Genomic DNA, 21,805 nt, shown 5'->3' with positions numbered 1-21,805 from the left:
CTGTTTTCCAGCTACTTAGATGATCAGCCCTCGGCTTTTTGTAAAGCAGCTGCTTTTGTGGCATGCGTCCTTTCTGTCAGGAGAGCACGCAGTGACAAAGCCGCGTTTTATTCCCTGGTGAGGGGCGTCTTTCTGTCAGTGTTAGAGCCCAGCACCAGGAGAAGGCAGTGGTCAACTGCTGCAAACCATGGCTGTGTAACTCGGACATCCAGTGTCAGAAGCTGGGGGAGGTTGAAGTTAGGATGGAAAAGGAAAGACGAGGGAAAAGAGAAACTGGCTTGCTCCTTTACAAAACAGCAACCAAATTACCTTCTCTACTGCCTTTTAAATGCCTTTTTGAAACACATGCCATTCTTGTAGCTCTCCTCTAACGGCTGCTGCCGCTCGTTTTTCCATGAATCACTTGCTGCTAGGTGGAAACCCCGTCATTTGCAAAATGTGAAGTAAAACATCTTGAGTTGTAAACAAAAGACTGAAGCTTGTTTCGGTTTTGTTTTTCTTTTGTGTTTTTTTTATTATTATTTTTCCCCTCTCCTGTGGTGTAACACGTTTCTCGAGCACCTGTGGAAGATCAGCATTAGAATGGTCAGGTTGATGCTTTACTCTTGTGAAGAAACATGCTTGTCTTGGGGTTTTACTGATTTTTGCCGTTCTGATGGAGGTGAGGGAAAGATGCTGTTAAAGCTTCAGGTTAAGTGAGCCTGAGACACAAAAGGAGTACATGGGGTAAAGAAATCACTCATTTGAGTAATGCTGTGCTTTCTTGGTTCATCTCATCATATCTCATTGCTAGTTAAGTTCATGTTTGGGAATAAACATTTTAAATTTCTCAGAGATTTCAAAAGCCCTGATAGAGCAAACCTCGGATTTTTAGATGGAGCTCCTGCTGGAGCCTGTGCATGGTGTAGGTAATTGGCGAGAGGGACCACTGAGAGATGCTGTGTTGTGATATCTGTGTACCTGGTGATGATCAGTCCTTGCTTGGAAAATGTGGGATGGCTTTGGTACAATGCTGCTTGTAAATACTAATGTAAATTTGCCAGGCTTCTTTAGGTTGCTGCAATATATAGAAAGAAGAATCTTCACCGTAATCTTTGTTTTGCTGTTGCTTGGATGCATTTAAGCCTGTAATAAAAACACTGACTTAATATTTTCTTTCAGTCTCCAGAGGGTGCTGAAGGCAAGGATGCAGCAAAAGTAACTAAACAAGAGGCAAGTATATATATATTTTTATTATTATTTTGGCATGCAATTATTTAACTAGAGATCTGCAGTCTTGCATATCGGAAAGCTGTGCATTGCTCTGTCACTTCTAGTGCAGTATTTTCAGTGGGAATAATGACAGTAAACCACATTTGTAGCTTGTCTGGCATCAATTTTTTTGTGTACTGAGGATTCATACAACATATTAGTATAAAAATAAATTTCAGGAACACTTAGGGCTTTGATAGACAAGCTCTGGTGGATCTTGTGGCAGCCATGTAAGATGCTGCAGCCTGGAGCTGTTGCTCCGTCACTAGCGGGTTGGCAGAAGAGGGTTAATGCACAGACCTCAGCCACTCTACTTTAGAACTATTCTTAGCTTGACTGACTGATGGAAGGGTGTCTTGAATTAAGATACCAGGCTCTAAACTAGAGCAGCTGACACATTCGTGTGTTTTCTTTGTCTGAATTTGTTTTAAGGGCACAGTAACTTCTGTCAGAGAAGCAAGGAGACAGCTGGTGGTACCTTGATCTCTGCAGTAAAGTTTGTTGGTTTGGTTGTCGCAGCCCTTTATGTGAATTTAAAACAGAGGTAAAGAATGATAAGGATTAATTTTATGAGGTTGTCATCTTCTGTGGCAGACAAAGTTAAACCAGGACCTTGAATAGGTGAATATTCAATTAACAGTTAATTGCTCTTGTAAATCTTTTAGCATATTTGAACAGGAAAAATAGTTTAATGTTGTCTTTCTGAATTGAGAAGTTGGTTGTTGCTTAGTCTGGCAGAAAAAGAGGGTGCAATGGAAATGTCAAAATATTTCAAACAATCGTAATGTTTACAATAAGCTCCTGAAAGAAATAGAGTAAAAAGGAGGTCTGAGCAGGATGGATTTTGTTACCTCAGTATCTTCCTATGGAATTTCCTAGAAAGCAAATTAGTTTCTTTTTCATAAGGTATGAAAAGGCTGACTAAATCATCATAAAAATATGATCTCCTTTGCTCTGAATGACTGTTCTTCTCTGTCCAAGTTTAAGTATTATTTCATCGCGAACCAGAAAAGTGAAGGTTCCTTCCTCTAAAAATTTGAGACCTGATTGCTGGTATAAAGAAGAAAGACTGAAAAGCTTACAGAAAGCTCTCTGGGTAGAGCTGACTCTGAAATATGAGAGCTCTTAGAGCAGTCCTCGGTCAAGGTGAGATAACAGCGGCTGTTGATGCTACAGGAAAGAAAACACTCAGTAGGTACACCTGTAGCTCTCGGTGTGTGGATGAGGAAGATACCTGTAGGACTAGATGAGAAACTGTGAAAGCTGTTGGAATAGGGAGAACTTATGTAGGAAGGGTGGCTTTAGTCTGAACCCAAATTGACTCATGTGGATGGTACTGAGGAGATCTGAATTATTTTGAACTAAACATCTGAAAAGAATGGGAATTTCTTGAGAGCGCATAGGGTGCAGTCAGAGCTCCCTATCAGGGAGATAACACACAAGCTGTAAAAGTTTGTATCTGAAAAGGTAAAGAACGGTCTTGAGAAATAAAGCCCTGTTTAATCCATGCCTGTGAAAACAGGCAGTCAAACCGAAATACAGAAGCTGCAAATCTAAATCTGAGCAACTTTGGACTATCTGACTCTAAATGAAGGCACTGATGTAATGGGCAACTCAGAAACTTGTCGGGACACTCTGACACCAAGGCACAAATTACACAGGGTTGAGAGCTAAATTGCATTAGTGGTAGAAGGGCTTTCTGTTACAAGTCTTTAATATTTCTCTACCTTAATTGTATCAATAAGTATAGGAGAGTCCTTTAGGGATCGCCAAGCCATGTGTAAATGGGAAGTATATAGTGTAGAAACTGTGCCAGGGAGCACCTGACCACAATAATAAAAGTGGCAATGGGATGTTGAGGGCAGAAATAGTGTTAGTGAAGATTTCAGTTACCTTTCAGAGATTGGGTAAAAGGCATGTGCTTGCATTACAAAACCAAAAAAGTTAAAACTGAATGCTTGCTTTCTGGGCGAACAAATCAAAGGACCTATAAAAGGATGATGGGCTCTTTATTTGGTCCTCAGTAGTATGTAGGAGCTACTTAAAAGGGCGGTTGTAAGAGAACTGTTCTGTAGTTATGACCATAATATATTTGGGTTTCTCATCCTTGCAGGAATGTAAGTGCAAATAAACATGGCTATGGTATGGTAAGATTTGATATCAAGAAAGGGAATCTTATTAAAAATGAAAGCCTATTAAAATGTTAGGGAATGCTTTGACTGTCTAGAGCCTAACAATAGTGGCAGTAGAGTCAAGTGTTTATGGATGAGAATCAAAGGGAAAGCAGTTGAGTCAGATACTATGGTGGGAGTTTGTTATAGGCCACCCAACCAGGATGAAGAGATAGATATATATTCCATAGACAGCTGGGAAGTCTCACATTCACTTCCCCTTGTACTTGTGAGAGACTTCAACTTCCCGGATGTCTGTTGGAAATATAACACAGCAGAGAGGGAACAGTCCTGGAGGTTCCTGGAGTGTGTAGAAGATCACTTCCTGACACAGCTGGTGAAGGAACCGACAAGGGAAGGTGCCCTGCTGGACCTGGTGTTTGCAAACAGAGAAGGTCTTGTGGGGGATGTGATGGTTGGAGGCTGTCTTGGGCATAGTGATCATGAAATGATAGAGTTTTCTGTCCTTGGAGAAGCAAGGAGGGGGGCTAGCAGAACTGCCACTTTGGACTTCTGGCAGGCAGACTTCAGCCTGTTTAGGGACTTGGTTAGCAGAGTTCCTTGGGAGGCAGTTCTGAAAGGCAAAGGAGTCCAGGAAGGCTGGACACTCTTGAAGAACGATCTCTTAAAGGCACAAGAGCTTCAGGAAGGGCCGGAAGGAGGACCCAGGGAACTACAGACCTGTCAGTCTGACCTCGGTGCCAGGGAAGGTGATGGAGCAAATAATCCTGAGTGCCATCACACGACACATGCAGGACAACCAAGCGATCAGGCCCAGTCAGCATGGGTTCAGGAAGGGCAGGTCCTGCTTGACCAATCTCATCTCCTTTTATGATGAGATGACCTGCTTGGTGGATGAGGGAAAGGCTGTGGAGGTTGTCTTGACACCGTCTCCCACAGAATCCTCCTGGAGAAGCTGGCTGGGCATGGCTTGGATGGGCATACACTTTACTGGGTTAAAAACTGCCTGGATGGCCGAACACAGAGAGTTGTGGTGAATGGAGTTAAATCCAGTTGATGATCAGTCACAAGTGGTGTTCCTCTGGGCTCGGCACTGGGGTCACTTCTGTTTAATATCTTTATCGGTGACATGGACAAGGGAATTGAATGCTCCTTCAGTAAGTTTGCAGATGACATCAAGTTGGGCATGAGTGTCGATCTGCCTGAGGGTGGACAGACTCTGCAGAGGGATCTGGATGGGCTGGATCGATGGCTGAGGCCAACTATATGAGGTTTAACAAGGCCAAGTGCCAGGTCCTGCGCTGGGGTCACAACAACCTCATGCAGCGCTACAGGCTTGGGGACAAGTGGCTGGAGGGGCCAGGCAGAAAAGGACCTGGGGGTGTTGACTGACAGTGACTGAACATGAGCCAAGAAGGCGTCCTGGCCTGCATCAGGAATAGTGTGGCCAGCAGGGGCAGGGCAGGGATTGTGCCCCTGTGCTCGGCACTGGTGAGGCCGCCTCTCAGATACTGTGTTCAGTTTTGGGCACATCACTCCAAGAAGGACATTGAGGCACTGGAGCGTGTCGAGAGAAGCGCAACAGAGCTGGTGAGGGGTTTAAAGCACAAAAATGATGAACAGATGAGGGAGCTGGGGTTGTTAATCTGGAGAAAAGGAGTCTGAGGGGAGACCTTATCACCTTCTACAACTACCTGAAAGGAGGTTGTAGCCAGGTAAGGGCTGGTCTCTTCTCTCTGGTAGCTGGTGATAGGACAAGGGGAAATGGCCTCAAGTTGCGCCTGGAGAGGTTTTGGTTGGATATTAGGAGGAATTTCTTTACTGAGAGGGTTGTCCAGCACTGGAACAGGCTGCCCAGGGAGGTGGTGTACAAGTAGATGTCGTGCTTAGGAACGTGGGCTAGTGATGAACTTAGTAGGGCTGGATTGATGGTTGGACTCGATGATCTTAAAGGTCTTTTCCAACCAAAACCATTCCATCATTCTTTGAAAAGGAGGAGCTAAAACGTTTGATGATTTCAGGTGGCAGAGAGGCTCTGTGGTACACCATGCTAAAGGCTTGCAGAAATGCAACTTATTTTTCAAAAGGCACCCCCCAAAAAAAACCCCAACCAATCAACCGAACAAAACACAAAACAACCGATCAACCAAACAAAACCCAGAATGGCTTAATAGCAAAATAAGGAAAATTTATTATTTTTGATAGGTGTTTTTTGTATTGATGGAAAACAATAAGGAAAGGAGCAAACCCTCCAGTATGGCAAACACAAAGCTGAGAAACGGTAATGAAACTCCTGCTATGGAGAAGTCTTGGGGAGGTTCTTGCAGTGGAGTCTTTTCTCATGGGTGTCGAGTCTGGAGGACACTCTTTAATTAAGTGTGAGCAAGAACTAGGCAGTATTGACCAGCAATTGCCGAACTATTAAATGCAGTATGTAATTTACTGCTTGCATTGGCCTCAGTGCCAGAGTAACTGAAGGTGATGAAATGCTCCCAGGACTTTAGATAAGAGATTCTCTGGAAAATAGATAAGAGATTTTGGAAAATAAACCCTGTGAGTCTAACTTGCAAAAATATATAAAAAAAACCCCAACCAAACCAAAGTATATGTGGACAAATCTATAATGGGACAGTCAGCACAGATTTTGCAGAGAGAAGTCGTACTTCAGGCAGTTGAGTTGTTTGTGGAAGTCAACAGATACAACAACCATAGCTTGCCAAGTAATATAGTTCACTTGTGAAGCTAAGCTAGCATTTTAATCCAGGGGCTGATCTTCCTAAGAATTGGTAACAGATAAAGATAGGAGAAGAGAGCAGGGAAGAAGTAGTTAATTTTCATAATGGAGGTCAAATATCAGTGGAGTATTGTGAGGATTTGGGTTTGGGTTTGTGCTGCTGAATATGCTCTTTAATGAGCTGGGAGGAGAAGAGTTGGGGAAATGACAAAGTTTGCTGAAGTTTACAAAAAAATACCAAGGTAGTCCTAAGTGAGAGAGACTGAGAAGGCTGTTATGTCTCTGGTAACTAGGTGATAAAATATCAATAGAAATTCAATATGGAGAAATGCACATTAATGCACAGGGGGGAGGGGAAGATGGTGGTCACCAAATCGGCTGTTAATGGGGAGAGATTGTGAAACCACAGTGTATCCTTACTAGAAAATGTCAGTTCTTCTAAACATACAGTAAAAAACACTGGGTTTAACAGGTGTGATAAAATCCCCCGTAACACAGAGAAAGGCAGTAAGGGAGTTATTACTCATGTAACCCAAACCCAAGAGGAATCTCGTGAAAGCAAAAGGCAAGAAGTTTAAAGGAAACGCAGCAGAGGGGGAAGGTTTTGCGTTTTCTTTCCCACAGGGTGCATAATCCTGTTAGGGAACTTATTGCCACAGGATGTTATGGAAACTGAAAGTGTAAACGGGTTCACTAGGTTATTAGACAAATTTATGGAGAAAATGACCCTCAGGGACTATTAAACACATGATGTGGATGTAATATCCAGGTTGGAAAGTTCACAGCTGTAGGAGCTGAAAGTGCAAAGCGTTGTTCTGAGTCTGCTGCGTTTCACAGCCTCTTTCTGTGGGTGTTTGCTGTGGGCAGTGCCCAGTGGACTCTTGGGCTATTCCTGCCCTGGTACAGCTGTTTGGAGGGGGAAAAGGGTTCCAAAAGCACGTTAAAATGTGACCTTTGCTGACCTGACTGCAGTTCCCTCCTTATAATCAGATAACATAAAAGACATACAAACTCTGACTGAAAATTAAAATTACTTACTTGTCAGGCATTTTTAAGGAACTGAGGGTTTATAGTGACTTTCTCACGGCAATACAAGCCTTCTGTGAAAGCAGTCATGGAACAGGAACAGTTGGGGAATAATTCTAATTTAACTAAACTGACATGTTAGCCTTGAAAAAGTGGATGCTAACAAAACACTGCAGTGCCTGAATGCTGAGAGATAGAAATCATCAGTTAAGAGAACAGATTTATACAAGAAGGTGCCTTGAGCCAGGACTCCTTTGGTTACCTCCGCAAGTGAAATGCTGTATTTAACCTGCTGTAAAATAGCGCTAGGCTGCTTAACAAGCAGCTGATATCCGACATGGCCAAGAAAAGAGAGGTTCACTTTGTCTTTTTTTGTTAATGAAGCATAAATATTTGATAGCTGGAAATATCTTCAGGTGTTTCTTGACGAGGCTTCTATTTTGCTGGATGCAGCTCTGAACCATTCACTACTGCTTTCCACTGAGAATGCTTAAATGGCTCCAATGAATACAAATTACTGCATTCTTCAGATACTAACAACAGCTTTTCATTTTGCAAGATGTGTGGAGCCATGCTTTTTTCAGCTCAATTCAAATGCTTAATATGTAATTAAGAATTTTTTATTCACTTTTAAGGCTGTGTTACATTGGGTATTTGTTGCACTTGGGTTGCCCCTTTATTTTGGCTATGGTGTGATTCCAGTTTTCTGACATAAACCAGACTTCAACTGTTTGATAACCATGCTGTGTAACTGGATCATGGGTTCATCTGTTCCAATGAATACAAAAATATTATGAACAAACTAATGAGCTTACAGCTATTTCTAAGACTTCACTCATCTTCAGTAATAAATTTGTAGCAAAGAATAGAGTGAAATAAACTCTAATAAGGAAGGTGTGTTGAATAAAGAAAGGTGGTGGAATAGTTGACTTCCTTCTTTCCTTCTGGGACTTGTGTTTAAATAGAGGAAATAATGTCTCCCTCTCATCCTGCAGCTGTCTCTGTGCACCTGGACTCCAGCACTGAGTGTCTGGGGAACTGAGGAGGTGGGAGGATTTAGTGTTTCACGTTTTGAAATGGTAGCACTCTGATATTCTCTAAGGAAGGATGCTACCTTTACTCTGCTGTTAATCAGATGGTATTTTTACCCTCTATTACAAGCGCTGTCTCCTAGGTTATAGAAACATCATTTTAAGTATTGATGAGAATGGTGCCGTGTCCTGTGCACAGGTAATGAAGTTTGCTGTGTTTGTGAGCCTTTACTGAAGCAGCGAGAGACTCAGGAGTACTTGTAAAATAGGAGGCAGGGGAGAAGCATTTAACAATGTGGAGATTTAGACATTATAATTCCTGAAGAGTTTTTATTACCAGTTTTCACATCACTTTGTCCCTTTAAAAGTTTGATCCTCCAAAGTGAGGAGGACGTGAATTGCCTTTGGCAATAGAGACATATTTAGGTAAGGGCATATTTTACGCTGTCACCATGTAGCGACTGGTATTATGTTGCTTTGGATACTGTTTGAGTAAGCCTATAAAAATGTCTTCTCCTTTTTGTCTTTTTCCATAGCCCACAAGACGATCAGCAAGATTGTCAGCTGTGAGTATACACTTTTCTAGATATATACGGTTTCTCAGACCAAACAGGCTTGTTATATTTCGCTTGATTCAGTTTTTACTCTTGCTGAGAGGTATTTAAGGACTCTAGAGCTGAAGTCCTCTGTGTTTTCTTGGTTTCAGGCTGTTCTGATAAAAGCTGTATTTTCCCTGCCTCAGTGCACTGCTCTCTGTTCTCTGCAGTATTGACTTTGTACCCTTTTGCAGGCTGGTGTTGGTTGTGGAAATGGAAGAGAAAGAGCTGTCCTTCAGGGGCTTCAGTTGGTGCCACCACCAGTATTTGGGTTTAGTTCCTCTTCTCTGTTAGAACATCTCTGAGTTGTTAATAGTCACTACTAATCTCCACATTTTACTCTTAGAATGAACCCCCACAATGCTTTGACTCTTCAATGAGTGAGCTGATGAAAATGGGTGTGTACAGCGATGAGGTGCATTTGTGCATTAGGATTTTTCAGTCATTTTCTAGGTGCATACTCGTGAGCAGGAAGCAGGGGAAGGTGTGGGCTGGGGGGAGCTGGGGTGTGGAGGTGGCTGCTGGCTGCTGGGGATGTCTTAACGCATCGTGCCACTTAAATATGTTTTATAGAAACCTGCTCCACCAAAACCTGAACCTAAACCAAGGAAAACCACGAAGGTAAATACTCTTTATTTGTAGTTGCCATCATCGTAGCCAGTAGGAAGCAAGTATACTCCTTCTTTGCATTGCAAACACTTCGGTTCACAGTGGTTTTGTGAGGCATCGGCGCCCCTGCCCGCCCCCCCTACCCAGAAAAAACCCGAATGAGATCATTCTTTTCTTTCAGTTCCACCCCTTCCTGGCCTCATTACTGGCCCAAACAAAATGTCTCGCCTGTTTGATATGCAGACCGTGTTAGTTTATAGTGAATTCCTGGTTTAAGAAGAGTCTTTACCTTTCCTACACCTTTCCTGAAACGTACGGGTTTGGTTGGGTGAGCTCCACCTGAGACCAAGCAAGTGCTGCCACAGGATTTGAGATCACTCTGTGCCATCCGGCGTCCTTGGCTGGAGGGGCAGTGCTTCATTCCACAGCGAGAAGCTCTTATCTGTTCTTGAAGCCTGGCTGTTGCTGAGAATGCACAATTATAATTAAAGGTGAAATTAAACATATTTAATTTGAATGGTTTGGGTTTTCTAGGCCAGTTACAGTCAAATTAAAATCTTATTAGTGTCTGAAATACCTTTTCAGGATTTTTGCATATAAATCATGTACTTCAGAAACTGTAGATTTATTTGTGCCCAAGGGGAATGTTAAATAAAGGCAATTGCTTTATCAGAAAAAAAAGCATGCTGGAAACTGAGTCTAACACTCCTCACACTTACATTTTTCAAGTCCTTTTACTGGTATCTCCGTTGGGCAAGTATCAGGATACGACGTCCATATGTGAAAGTAAAACTGTGACTTTGAACACTATGATTTATCAAATGAAATTACCAGTAAAGTCTCGCTGAGTCCATCCTGGTCCCCTCTGAAAGAGTAAGGATGCTGCTGAATGGGGACCACTGGGAGAGGTGGTTCATGACCTCAACATCCCTGCTCACAGCTGCTCTTGCCATTTTACGTGGAATTTGGAGCAAATTGTCCTGTGGAAGATCTCCACGGTGTTTGTCAGAACTACTTTAAATACTGATGTAAAATACCAAATTAAATACTGTTTAATTTGTTAGCCCATTGTACTTAATATCCTTAACCTATGTCTCTGCTAGCCTTAGATCACAAATAGAAATAGGTACATAGAGCAAGGATTACAAAAAAAAAAACCAAAGGTAGACTTCAACACATGAATTGTTTGTTTAAAAACAAACCTCCAAATGCAAGTGTAGCTGTTAGAGTGGGTCCTTTTGGTAAATTCTCTGCTTTGTGTTGCTCCAGATGGATTTTATCAGTGGTTGCCTCCCTGGTGCGGTGGTTGGTTCTTTCATTGACATGGAGTGAACTTCACAAACGTTATCAAATAACAAAAGGACACCCAACAAAAATGCTTAATTTTTAAAATCTAATTTAATATTTCATGTTAATCGGAACTATAGTGCTGTTACACAGCGAGTTGTTTGTGCTTGGCTGAATAAGCCTTCAATGTACTGTAATTGGATTTGTTCTTAGGGATATCTTGTGTGTACCTCCATATATACAGCTCACCTCTACCAAAATAGTTTGAGGAGGTTCTGTATCCCTGCAAATGAGCAGAAACAATAAAGAAGGAGACATCAGCATTTTCTAGGAATTTTGAGAGGTCCTGATGTAACTTTTGTGGATATTCCATGTTTTCCAGATAGGCTTGAGCTGGTTTTCTGTTTCGGTCCAGCACATGCGGCTTGCCAAGACTTGCTTATTAGTTCATACAAAGGTTTTTGGATAAAGGTGTAGGGTGCTGGGCATAGACATTGTGTGAGTAAACAGCCGTGTTTTTAATCTCCCGTCAGAAGGAGCCTGGAACAAAGGCCAACAAAGGTGCTAAAGGGAAGAAGGATGAAAAGCAAGAAGCTGCAAAGGAAGGTACTACACCATCTGAAAATGGTGAAAATAAAGCTGAAGAGGTACTTCCCACACATACCTCCTGCTGATTGAACCAGTGTTTTTTTAATTATTCAGCCTTTCAGACATTGATAGCATGTTCATAATGTTTCTTTTTATTGCCCATGATGTTATTGCAGATTCGCATCTCTCGCCCAACTGTTAGTGTTGCAACATCCAGAGGTGCCCCAGCCAGCACACTGTCAGTAAAAGGGCAGATTGAAAGAGTTAAGGGTACGGTAGCGCACTCATTCAGCATGTGCGCAGTGAATAGGAGCAGGTAGTAGTGTGGTGCTTTTCAGTGCGAGCTGTGGAAGCTGCCAGGTAAGGCTCGTATTGCTTTTGAAAAGCTGGGACCTGTCATTTCAGCCAAGTGTGTGAATGTACCTGTTCTGTTCTGTGTCAGTGTCGTGTGGACACAGGTTTGAAACCGAGCTGTTGCAAATAAGGAGTAGAAGGAGTTAAGGGGTAGTTTGGGTCTTTAGGTATTGGAATGGCCATTTACTATAGTAATTTCTCTCTTTCTTTCTTCTCCACAGGCTCAGAAAACTGAATCTGTAGGTGACAAGAATGAATGAAATATCATGAAAATTTTGGGTTGATTTTATGTACCTCTTGGACAACTTTTAAAAGATATTTTTATCAAGTATTTTGTAAATGCTAATTTTTTTAGGACTATGATAGTTGACATATTAAACTGTATATGAACATTTCCCTTCTCATAACAGTGCTTTTAGAAATTCCCATTGTTGCCAAGTAATATAAATATCAACTTAATATTGCAAGGTATGTGTAAAATCGGATCAGCATTCCATACACTTGCTTTAAGGAATTTAAGTCTTGTGCATATGGTGATGTTTTTACTGTGCGTATTTGAATTTTTCATGCAGTTTTTCTAGAGCAATAATCAGTGGTGCTTTTGTACTTAGAGTTTATGTGATTTTAATGAAACATGGATAGATGTGGCCACCTGCTGACTATTTTGGGTTCTTTTAATGGATTAAAATAAAAGGTCTCCTTGCCTGCAAAACTACAGCCTCCTGATGTTTTGTCTCCATCTGAGGAATGCCTTACTCGTATTTTCAACTGTTACAAGGAAGACTGAGTGATTTGCATGCAGTCTGTTGGCTTTTTTGCTGATGTCTGATGAAAAAATACCCACACGGGAGTAGCAGGCTGGGATTTTCAGTGGCCCCCAACTGAAGGGACGTGCAGATACATTTTCCAGCTATTCAGATACATTGTCACAGGGCGAGTAGAGTTGCCGTGCTCCATCAGGATCTTGTGTCTATAATGAGACATTATAATACATAGACATTATAATGTCTATAACGTGTCTATAATCAGTACAGAATGAATTGCCTCTTTGATAGAGACACACAGTAACTGTTAAAAGTAATGTCGTTTCACCCCCACTCCCTTTTCATCGACTAGAGCAGACTTGTGTCGTACTCTGTGGAAACCTTTCTGTCTGCAGCCTCTAATTTAGTATAAATAGTAACTGCTGTTCTGCTTCAGCTGAGGAGAGTTGTTAATACATTGAAATGGCTGTTAAACAGCACTGTGTATTTGGTACCTGGTAGAAATGGAACCACAAAGGTTATTTTTGAGGTGACTGTGGTGATAGGGTGGATTGGCTGATGATTTGATTTTTTAGTGTCCACGTTTCAACTCTGCAGCGCCTTTTACAAATTTTCTCCCTCTCTTTTCTCTAGGGGACGTGGTATTTCTGTTGTTACTTCTGGGATGGGTGGGGTGAGAGAAAAGATGTTCCCTGATCCTCAGTAGTTCCACATTGATTTGTATTGCTCAAGTGGTGGCCGTTATGGCTGCAGATTCCTTTTGCTTGTTTAAGTCAATAAATAAATGACTGGTGCCTGACCTACCATTCTATTTCTTCTTTGGGAAGAAATCTCCAGTTGCTGTTTTTAATTGAAACAGAAAAAAAGCCACGCCTCTCTTCTTAAAAATTGAAGATTGATTACCAAAACCCATGTACGCTAACTAGAACAGGAGTTAAGACCTGCATGGAGATAACTGCCACTGCTGCTCTGGGGATAGGATTGGCACTGCCAAATAAGAGGAGGAGGCTGTTCTCTGCATCGTGAACATAGTTTTGGAAGAAAGCTTAAACCAAGTCTGTGCTTTCGGGGATTGCAGGCAGAAGCTGTAACAGAACTTGGAGCCTAATGAGAAGAAAAGTCCATGTTGTTACTGAGTGATACGTACTGGGTAGTCCTGCACAGTACTGCTCATTTGTGTCCTGATGGACCCAGCTTAAGTCTGTTAATTTTAGACACTATGGTCACGGGGATTTTAACCATCTGAACCTTTTCACAGCATCATCAAAGTGCTGTTTCTCAGCATTTGTCAATTTATGGGTGTACCGTTCCTATGAGGAGAGGTTTTGTGTGGATAACTGAGAGATCAGTTGCCTAATCCTATCTGGACACTTGGAGTTCTCGATATGACCCTTTTAACTGAAATTTAACTTATAAATGAGCATCACAAGACACTGATGTATCTCTGGACAGGTTTATTTTGGGAGGAAACCTTTTACTAGGTGCCTAAAAGGTAGGCAGAAGTTGGGTTCTTAAACTAATCGTGCAATATCCTAACCTAGTAACTTTGGCACAAAACTCTTTTGTCAGCTTGCCCAGATGAGGAGATTCAGCTCAGGGCCAGGGTTCTGTTAGGAGCATTTAATGACAAACTCACTATCCTGTTCATTGGTTTAACATTTCTGCCTTTTTCAAAAGTGCTTTGTCAGTGTGGTGCTCTCCTGTCCTTTTCCTCTATGCGTCAAGTTTCCAGGGAAATTTGGAAAGCACCGGATCAAGTTCTAGAGCACATTTTTATAAAATTAAGAGTGGTCACACATTCAGACATAGGCAGCTGGAGTCTCTGTCAACAGCTGGTGATCTGCAGAGCACCTTCAGGAAGCGTGTAAGTATTTCGGTTTTGAAATGCTGCATCTCAGCCACGAAGAAACTGGCACCATCGGTATTGAATGGCTGGCTGCTTCCCACGTGAACACGAGGTTTGGATCCCCAGAAGTGGTCTTTGTCCTCTGTGGGATGCAACAGATGGGTAGGTCAAGGTACGTTAAATTTGTATTACTTCTTTTAATGGGCTGTTTTTAAGTTTGAAGAGGGCAGGTACATCAGAAACAAGACCTAATGAATGATCAAAAATAAACCACCCTGGAGTAGGTGAAGGTGCACCTTCCCTGAGCTTTATTTAATTTCTCTGGGTTGTTCTCTACTTCCTGCTGCTTCCCCATCCTTGACTGACCTTGTGCTAATTGCAGGTGTCAGCACAGGGTCACACTGGGTATTTTGTCTCTGAGTGGAGCACCGTGCAGATGAGACACAAGCATTTAAGGGACAGAGCTAATGGAAAACGAATCCTTATGCTAAACAGCAGTGAAAATTAATGTGTTTTGCTACATTGTGCTCAACTCTCAGAAGTTTGAGAGTTATTTGTTCTGTGCATAGCTGCAAAAATAAAGTAGGGAATTTAGCAAGAAAATAAAGATCCCTTATTAGAATAAATAATATATACATATGTAAGAGTTATATTTCTAATAGAATGGGAATTTTTTTTGTATGCTCAATTTTGTGATTTTTTTAATGCAGTCTTAGAAGGGGAAAATAAAATCACTTAAATGTTCAAGGGAGGACATGGTTTAAAATCAAACCAGTTCCACAATCCTAAAGCATACACCATGATGCCAAGCCTCAACAGCCACAACGTTGATCACATTTCTACTGAAGTTATACAAAATGTGTATAACTGAAGAGATTGCACAGCTGAGAAACAAGCGGCCGTGCTGTGCTCTGCAGAGGTGAGGTGGCATCAATTGAGAAAGGGCACAATAATTTGAAATATGGAGGAGTCTCTTCTTGCTTTGGATCTGGCTGCCTTATTGGACCTGTGTTTTGACTGGCACCCTTGTACCTGGAATACTGCTGGGCAGCTGGCCATGGGATTTAAAGTGACAATTTACATGTTAATTTATGTTAATTTATATTAAATAAGTTAGAAAAGTGCTGTATTTGAATCCGAGCACAAAAAGATGTGGGGAGCTGCCTATAAGCAAGTTCAGTGGCAAGAACTCTGTCATAGCCCAACTTGAGGTTTATTATAACTCTTATCTGTAGGAAAATTTGAAGAATACTGCTGGTTAAATGGCTGCATACTCAACAGACAGGAGAAGCACGGAAATGTTCAGTGCCATTATCTTCTTCTAAGGCAAGAATTTTCTACTGCTGCTCTCCGTAATAAACCAACTTTTTGCTTTATTTGGAAACTCTGAACTTACTGTAATGCTGTTACTTGGCCTTGCCAAATTGCCACCAATTGCCTTCTGTAATGTCCAGTTCTGCATTTATAATAAATCAGAATTAAATAATGATGGCTTTCCTGTAGAGAATCGACAAGGTGAGGAGTAAGCTTTTGATGTATATTACTCCTTTTGTGATGAACCATAGCATTAGTAACAAAGTAGTTCATATGGAACAAGCAGAGACCCGCAGGTGTTTGATACAGTAAGATGCTCTCTGTAAGCACCTTCAAAGGGGCGTCAGTGAGTTCTGGTGAAGAATGACTTCACTACATTTCAAATTTGTAGATACCAATTAGTCTCACTTTTTTTTCTAAATGTGAATGGAAACGCATATTTGCATACTTGCTTAGATAAAGGATAAAATTAGTCATTTAAATTCATGCTCCAAAAAACCCAAACTTGAGTGCATGAGGCCATTGTGCTTAATTTTACCACTGCATTTAAGTTGCAGTAGTGTAACTCGTAGGAATCGTTTTATCACTGTTTTGATTCTCATTCAGAAACAAATTTCAGACTTTGGAGCCCATGAAAATGGAATTTGTGTTGGATGGTTTCAGGTACTGAGCCGTCTGAGATGAATCTTCTACTGATGAGCAATTTAATGGAAAGCAATATAATTTAAGATGACAATAAAGAGACTGGAAGTAGTGATCTTGTCAGAGTCCTCGTTCCATTTCTGAAATGAACAGAAAATGTTACTGTAGTTCCTAGAAAATAAAGGTGGTAGAATGAGAACTTCTGTCTTACCCTTAAGCTGGAAGGCCATTCTGAGCTTTAGAAGAATCAGAATAAAATATCATGAGGATCTAATGTCTTCAACCCAAACCCTTCCTAATTTCTGATAACGTTCTGTAAGGAAAGAAGGTGGAAGATGATGTGAGCTCTTAAAATAACACCAAGGGATTCATAACCATAAGACGTTAAACTGATGTGAATGTGTTGGTTACATCTGGGATAATTGAGAATGAGAAAGGGAAGGGTCTGGGGAATTTTTGTGATGTTCACAGCCATTTGAAGACGTCTGCGTTTCAGTCCCTGGAGGGAGCAGTGCTGCTGCTGCTGCGGCAGCTGAGACAACGTCAAGGGCTGGAAATGGCAGAGGGGAAGAGGCCTGACCCGGTAATCTGGGTGCATGGATGTGGAGGAAGAGAGCCCAAAAAAACACCTGAGAAACTGATTTTTCTAGGAATAGGTGCAAGAGAGAAACAGCAAAATGGTTTGCATGTGTAAGCAAGCCTTGAGTGTCACTTGATATCCCCCCACCTCCCAGGTCTTCTGTCAACAGCGCAGGTACTGACTGTACTTCATTATAGCGTTGTCCCCTCTGGCATACGGGTCTGGTAAGTACAAGCTTGTAACTTTATTTTTTTTTTTCTACTTCCTTGAGGGCATTTTTGCACTTAAGGATCAGTTGTACATCAGTGCCAAATCTCCCCCTGTAGGACAGCTACTGGTGGTGGTGATCAACTTCTGCAGTATTGCAGGACGCTCTGCCTGCTTCACCTGCCAAGGGAACACGGCATGTGAAAGTTTAAGGTAATTCTGAGAGGCAGTGTCCAGAACCTGCTTTATTAAAGTTTTACCACATCATATATTACAGTATATATCTATATTACAGTATGATACTCAATTTGAAAATAACCTTTGTGAGTCTCCAGCCAAGCGTGGTGTTCATGGTGAGAGGGTAGAGTGAGCTCAGACTCCCAAAGCCAGCAGCAGAGTGTCCTCCACGATGTGAACGTGAGCCTACATCAACACTTTGGCTCATCTTAAAATGAGGAGAGGAGGTGGACATTTTGATGCCCTTTTTTGGCATGGAGGTGCTCACATAGGATAAGCAGTCTGTCTGGCATCAAGATGCTGCTGAGGAATCTGCTGCCTACACCAGTGGCAGTAGATGGCACCTTTGGGGTGAGAGGGAGGATTGCAGATGAGTTCCTTGTGAATTTAGCACCTCTGCTGCTGTTTTGAGGCGTCTTTGAGAGTGGCCCTGCACCTGAGGAGGGTTGCTTGGCCTCAGCAGCCAGAGGGGAGGTGTGGGCTGTGAATTCACAATGTGTTTGTGGTCATGGTTCACCCAAGGGAACGCTGTGGCTGCTGCAGGTTATCCTGATGCTGAGTAGCAGAGGAAGGGCCTGCTTCCAAGAGAATGCATCAGGGTAGGTTTGGGTGTGACTTTTTTGACAGTTGGTTCTGTTAAACCATCACAGTGAGTAAGAAACATGGCAGGAATTATTCAAAGACAGTGGATGTGAATAATGTTAACAGGAATTAATTGCAAGAGACAGTAACGATACCATCAGGACTATGGGAAGTGTATGAAACTGATTCTCAGTTTCAACTGAAATGTTGAGTTGCAAGTGCCAATTACAGCAGCAGTTGAATACAGTGGTAAAGGTATCCCAAAGGCCAGTAACAAAAAATTCTATTTCCAAGTGATGAAACTGCAGGGGGGATCACTGCCACACAGGTTTTAAGTAACTGATGTTGGGATGCTTTTCTTTGGCTCTGTCAAGCCGCTGTCCGATCCACACTTGCGTGATCACAGGGGTGTCTTCACTTATTTTTGGAATGCAGGATCTTTCAAGTGAAAACAGTGATAACGCACCTCATCTGACGAATGCTTTGGTATTAGCATTAGGTTCACCCTTTCATGGTGGGGCGGTGCTTTAGGACTACAGATCCTAAAACACATGAGGTCACTGGTGGAAAGCAGCCTGCAGCACAAATAGTGCATTCTTACAACATTCAATGACTGATTCCATTTGTCACTGATAACAATACTGCCTTTTATATCACCAAGCATGGAGGATACTGACCGTCCCCTTTATTTCATGGAGAAATTAGACAGTGTATTTGTTATCATATATTTCTTTACAATGACATATATGCCCTGTTCAGCAGATTGATACCTTCTGTGGTACTGTTGGACTGTTACTGAAGGGCTCTGTTACCTATTACCTTTTTTAAAAACCTGGGTGTTCCCCCTTCTCCCCAGCAGTCCTGTTTTCACCAGATGAGAACAAAATAGCAAGAAACTTCATGCACAAATCCCATTTAAAGATTCTTTTCAGTGCTTTTCATGCATTAACCTTCCTGTTCCCAGTAAGGTCTGACAAAGTCTTTGATCACTGTAGCATCTCCTCTGTGATATCCCTCAAGTACTTTTAAACAGATCTGCTGCAAACAGCTGCAACCAGCTCTTGACCACCTCTAAGTACAGGTTCACAACCAGTTCACAACACTGTAGAGTTTGAGACGCACTGTGAATCTCCCTGACAGCTGTTAATTTATGATTACCCCCATCTAATGTTACATCGTTTTCTCTCAAGTTCTCCACAGCTTTATACTTTGTATTCTTCTGGATTTGCTTTCCACATCAGCTCTTCCTGCAGTGATCTTTAGTGCCATCATTTTAAGCATTTCAGAGTTTTTCATTATTTGCTGGATCGAATATAGAATCCAGTAATTGGGAGGCTGAGCAAAAATGGACTGAGATGGATCAGGGCGTGTTACAAACTAGGATTTATCTCAGCCTCTCGATCTGTGTTGGACATGTTCCACATGTTACATGCTACACCTCACTAGAAAGACACCTGATTCTTTAGAAGCCAAGCACAACGGCAGTCTGGTTTTGTTTGCCACAAAGGCTGTGACTGTGCTTGCAAATTAACAGGTGCCAGGGCACAGAGCTGGGGACTCGCATCCTGCTGCATGCACAGTTAAACTGTTGTCAGCAGAGACCCTGTGGTGGTCCAGGTCAGGCAGCCCTTGGCCATGAAAATGAGGGTTGGGAGTAGATGTGAATACCACATTTCAGTTACACTTTATCTGATGAAATCTTGCGTGCACCAAGAGTGGTGGACCATAAACCAAAAAGTCAGTTTCGGTTGAGGGGTTTTCTACTTTTACTTGGATGTCAAAGATTTAGTTTAGATTAAAAGACCCAAAGAAAGGGGATTTAGGACTTCTAATTTGGACTGGTTTTGTTAGGACTTGTAAAGGACTTCAAAAGAAAAGGACTTTGGGGAAAAAAAAAAAGAGCAGAGGTGCTGCTATGTTGTTAGAATTTAAGACGTGAGTGATACTTTGTTTTTAAATGGAATTAGATAAGTATCTCTTCCTGATTTTAAGAGCATTAATGACTTTGAAAATCAGTTTTAAGTAATAACTTAAACAGCACTGGGACTTGGGCGTTAGAAATCCCCTGCCTGTGTTATTAAAATCGTCAGCAACGGCTGTGCAGGGTGTGAGGAGAAGCAATGTCCTGGGCTCTGAGAACCCACCGTGATGTTCAACTCCCAGTGACCAGAAACACTGACACCGGAACTTCACTGGGAACCTCTGTGACTTGCAGTTACTGACTCTGAACCCCAGCTTAAATCAGCTCTTCCTTAACTCGGGCATTTACCTGCAGGATGGAAAACCGATGTAGCTTTTTTTTTTTCCTAAGGGACTGTCCCATTTTTTTATTTTTTCCAATTTTTAAATGGCTTTCAATCTTGTTCAGGAGTTTGCTATAGCACAGGGGACTTACCCTGACTTGTGCTGGTTCATCTGCAACTTTTTCACTTTCTCTCTGCACTCCTTGTTTATCCCTTAAAAACAGCAAAAGCAGAACTAGAAAAACGTGTCCATTAGCAGGCTCTGCAGCAAATATTTTTTGGTAATTTGTCAGGCAACTCTCTTTTCTGTTTGCACAAAACAGGTTTTCCAGAATTCCCTGGAACAACTGTGTCTTGAAATTTACGCTCAGCAGAACACCCCTCCTCTTGTTCTTCTCAAACTCCAATTAATTTTATGAATCGTATTAGACAAATGGGAGAAATGATGTTTTCCATTTGTATTTATCAAATTGAGGGAATTTGATATTGTACTTTATTGCTCAGATCTAGAAGAAACTGTCACAACTGCAGCTTTCATTTCTAATAAATGCCTAACAGACAGATAAAACATAAAACATGGCCCAGCTGTTTCTTAAGAACAGAACCACCTTGCATGCAAACAAAACCAATGTTGGTATTTTTGGACATGGATTTTTGAAGGTCCCAGCTCCTCAAATGCTAACACGCAGGTTTGGCATAATTTATATTTTAACGAGGTAATTCAAACGTTCGTTGTACTTAAGTGGAGAGGTCAATGAATCCTACAGTCATTTCTCTTTTAAAGCACTTTCAAACATACATACCAAACCCCTGATACAGGGACTAAATAAACGTAGCTTTATTATAACCAGAATAACCACCTCTAAAATTAGAGCTATGTTAAAAAGAAATACCTGTGTATTATTTCTTTAAATGCTCAGTCTGGTCTTTGTAAGACATTGTGTTTCTTTCTGTTAGTTGACTGAGTTTTGGTGTTACTCAGTGCTTTACTTACAAGGGCCTGCCAAGAGGCAATCAGTAGCAGTCAGACTTGACTCTGAAAGATTAAGTTCAGCTCCTTTTTCACTTGGTCTTGGAAGTCTGAGCTTTAAAAATAAAACACACACAGGTGCAGAAAGTAGCAGTGTGTGAATGCTCCAGAGCTTGCTGCAACACCACCCCCATGAGGGACGAGCTGACCCCGAGATGGGTGCAAAGGTAACAGCCCAACTGTAAGTCATCTTTAGGTACTTCCATTCAAAATGTGGACACTTAATTCTCCAACAGGGAAAGTTTCCGGGTGTCTTAAAGACTTCTGAGTGTGCCCGAAGCTGCCTGCTCTGACTTGGGATCCACAAATCTTCTGCTTGTCTCACTTGTGCACCCCACTCCTGGAGCATTTCTAGAGCACACTCACCAAACCAGGTCCCAACCAAAGCAGTGGCTGTGCCTTTTATCCAACAACTTTGTAGTTTCTGTCCGCTCGGGTGCGCAGGGGGATCCAACTTCAGTTCAAATTCTTCCACAGGAAAGAAAACAGTGTTTTGTACCTCCAAAAAAGAATGAGCTACACACCTGGGCAGATACCCTTGAAACAAAGTTCTCCTTAGCCTCCATTAAACAAGCTGCTCTACTTCGCATGGGAAAACTATGGATGAGCATGCAAGATATTTTAATCTTGTGCTAGGTCCTCACCTGGGAAAGGGGAGGGAATCTCCATCTTACATTGGTATTGGCTTAAAAACAGGGAACCAAACAAAAAACATAAGCAGCATCATGTGTGTAAGGGTCATTTGTGGTCTA

General features: G+C 41.8%; 1 protein-coding gene across 1 annotated transcript; it reads left to right on the top strand.

The window, feature by feature from the left end:
- Nucleotides 1-1,161: 1,161 nt before the first annotated feature.
- On the top strand, nucleotides 1,162-12,320 carry HMGN3 (high mobility group nucleosomal binding domain 3; the record flags this gene model as incomplete). Its single annotated transcript, XM_010184347.1, has 5 exons — nucleotides 1,162-1,212; nucleotides 8,711-8,740; nucleotides 9,344-9,391; nucleotides 11,200-11,313; nucleotides 11,431-12,320. Coding segments are annotated over 5 exons (387 nt in total), but the record flags the coding sequence as incomplete, so codon positions are not given.
- Between the last annotated feature and the right edge of the window lie 9,485 nt (nucleotides 12,321-21,805).

This window comes from Mesitornis unicolor, unplaced genomic scaffold (genome assembly GCF_000695765.1).
Source record: "Mesitornis unicolor isolate BGI_N332 unplaced genomic scaffold, ASM69576v1 scaffold29955, whole genome shotgun sequence".
NCBI lineage: Eukaryota > Metazoa > Chordata > Aves > Mesitornithiformes > Mesitornithidae > Mesitornis > Mesitornis unicolor.
Note: the sequence above shows the minus strand (reverse complement) of the source record. Positions and strands in the feature narration are given on the sequence as shown.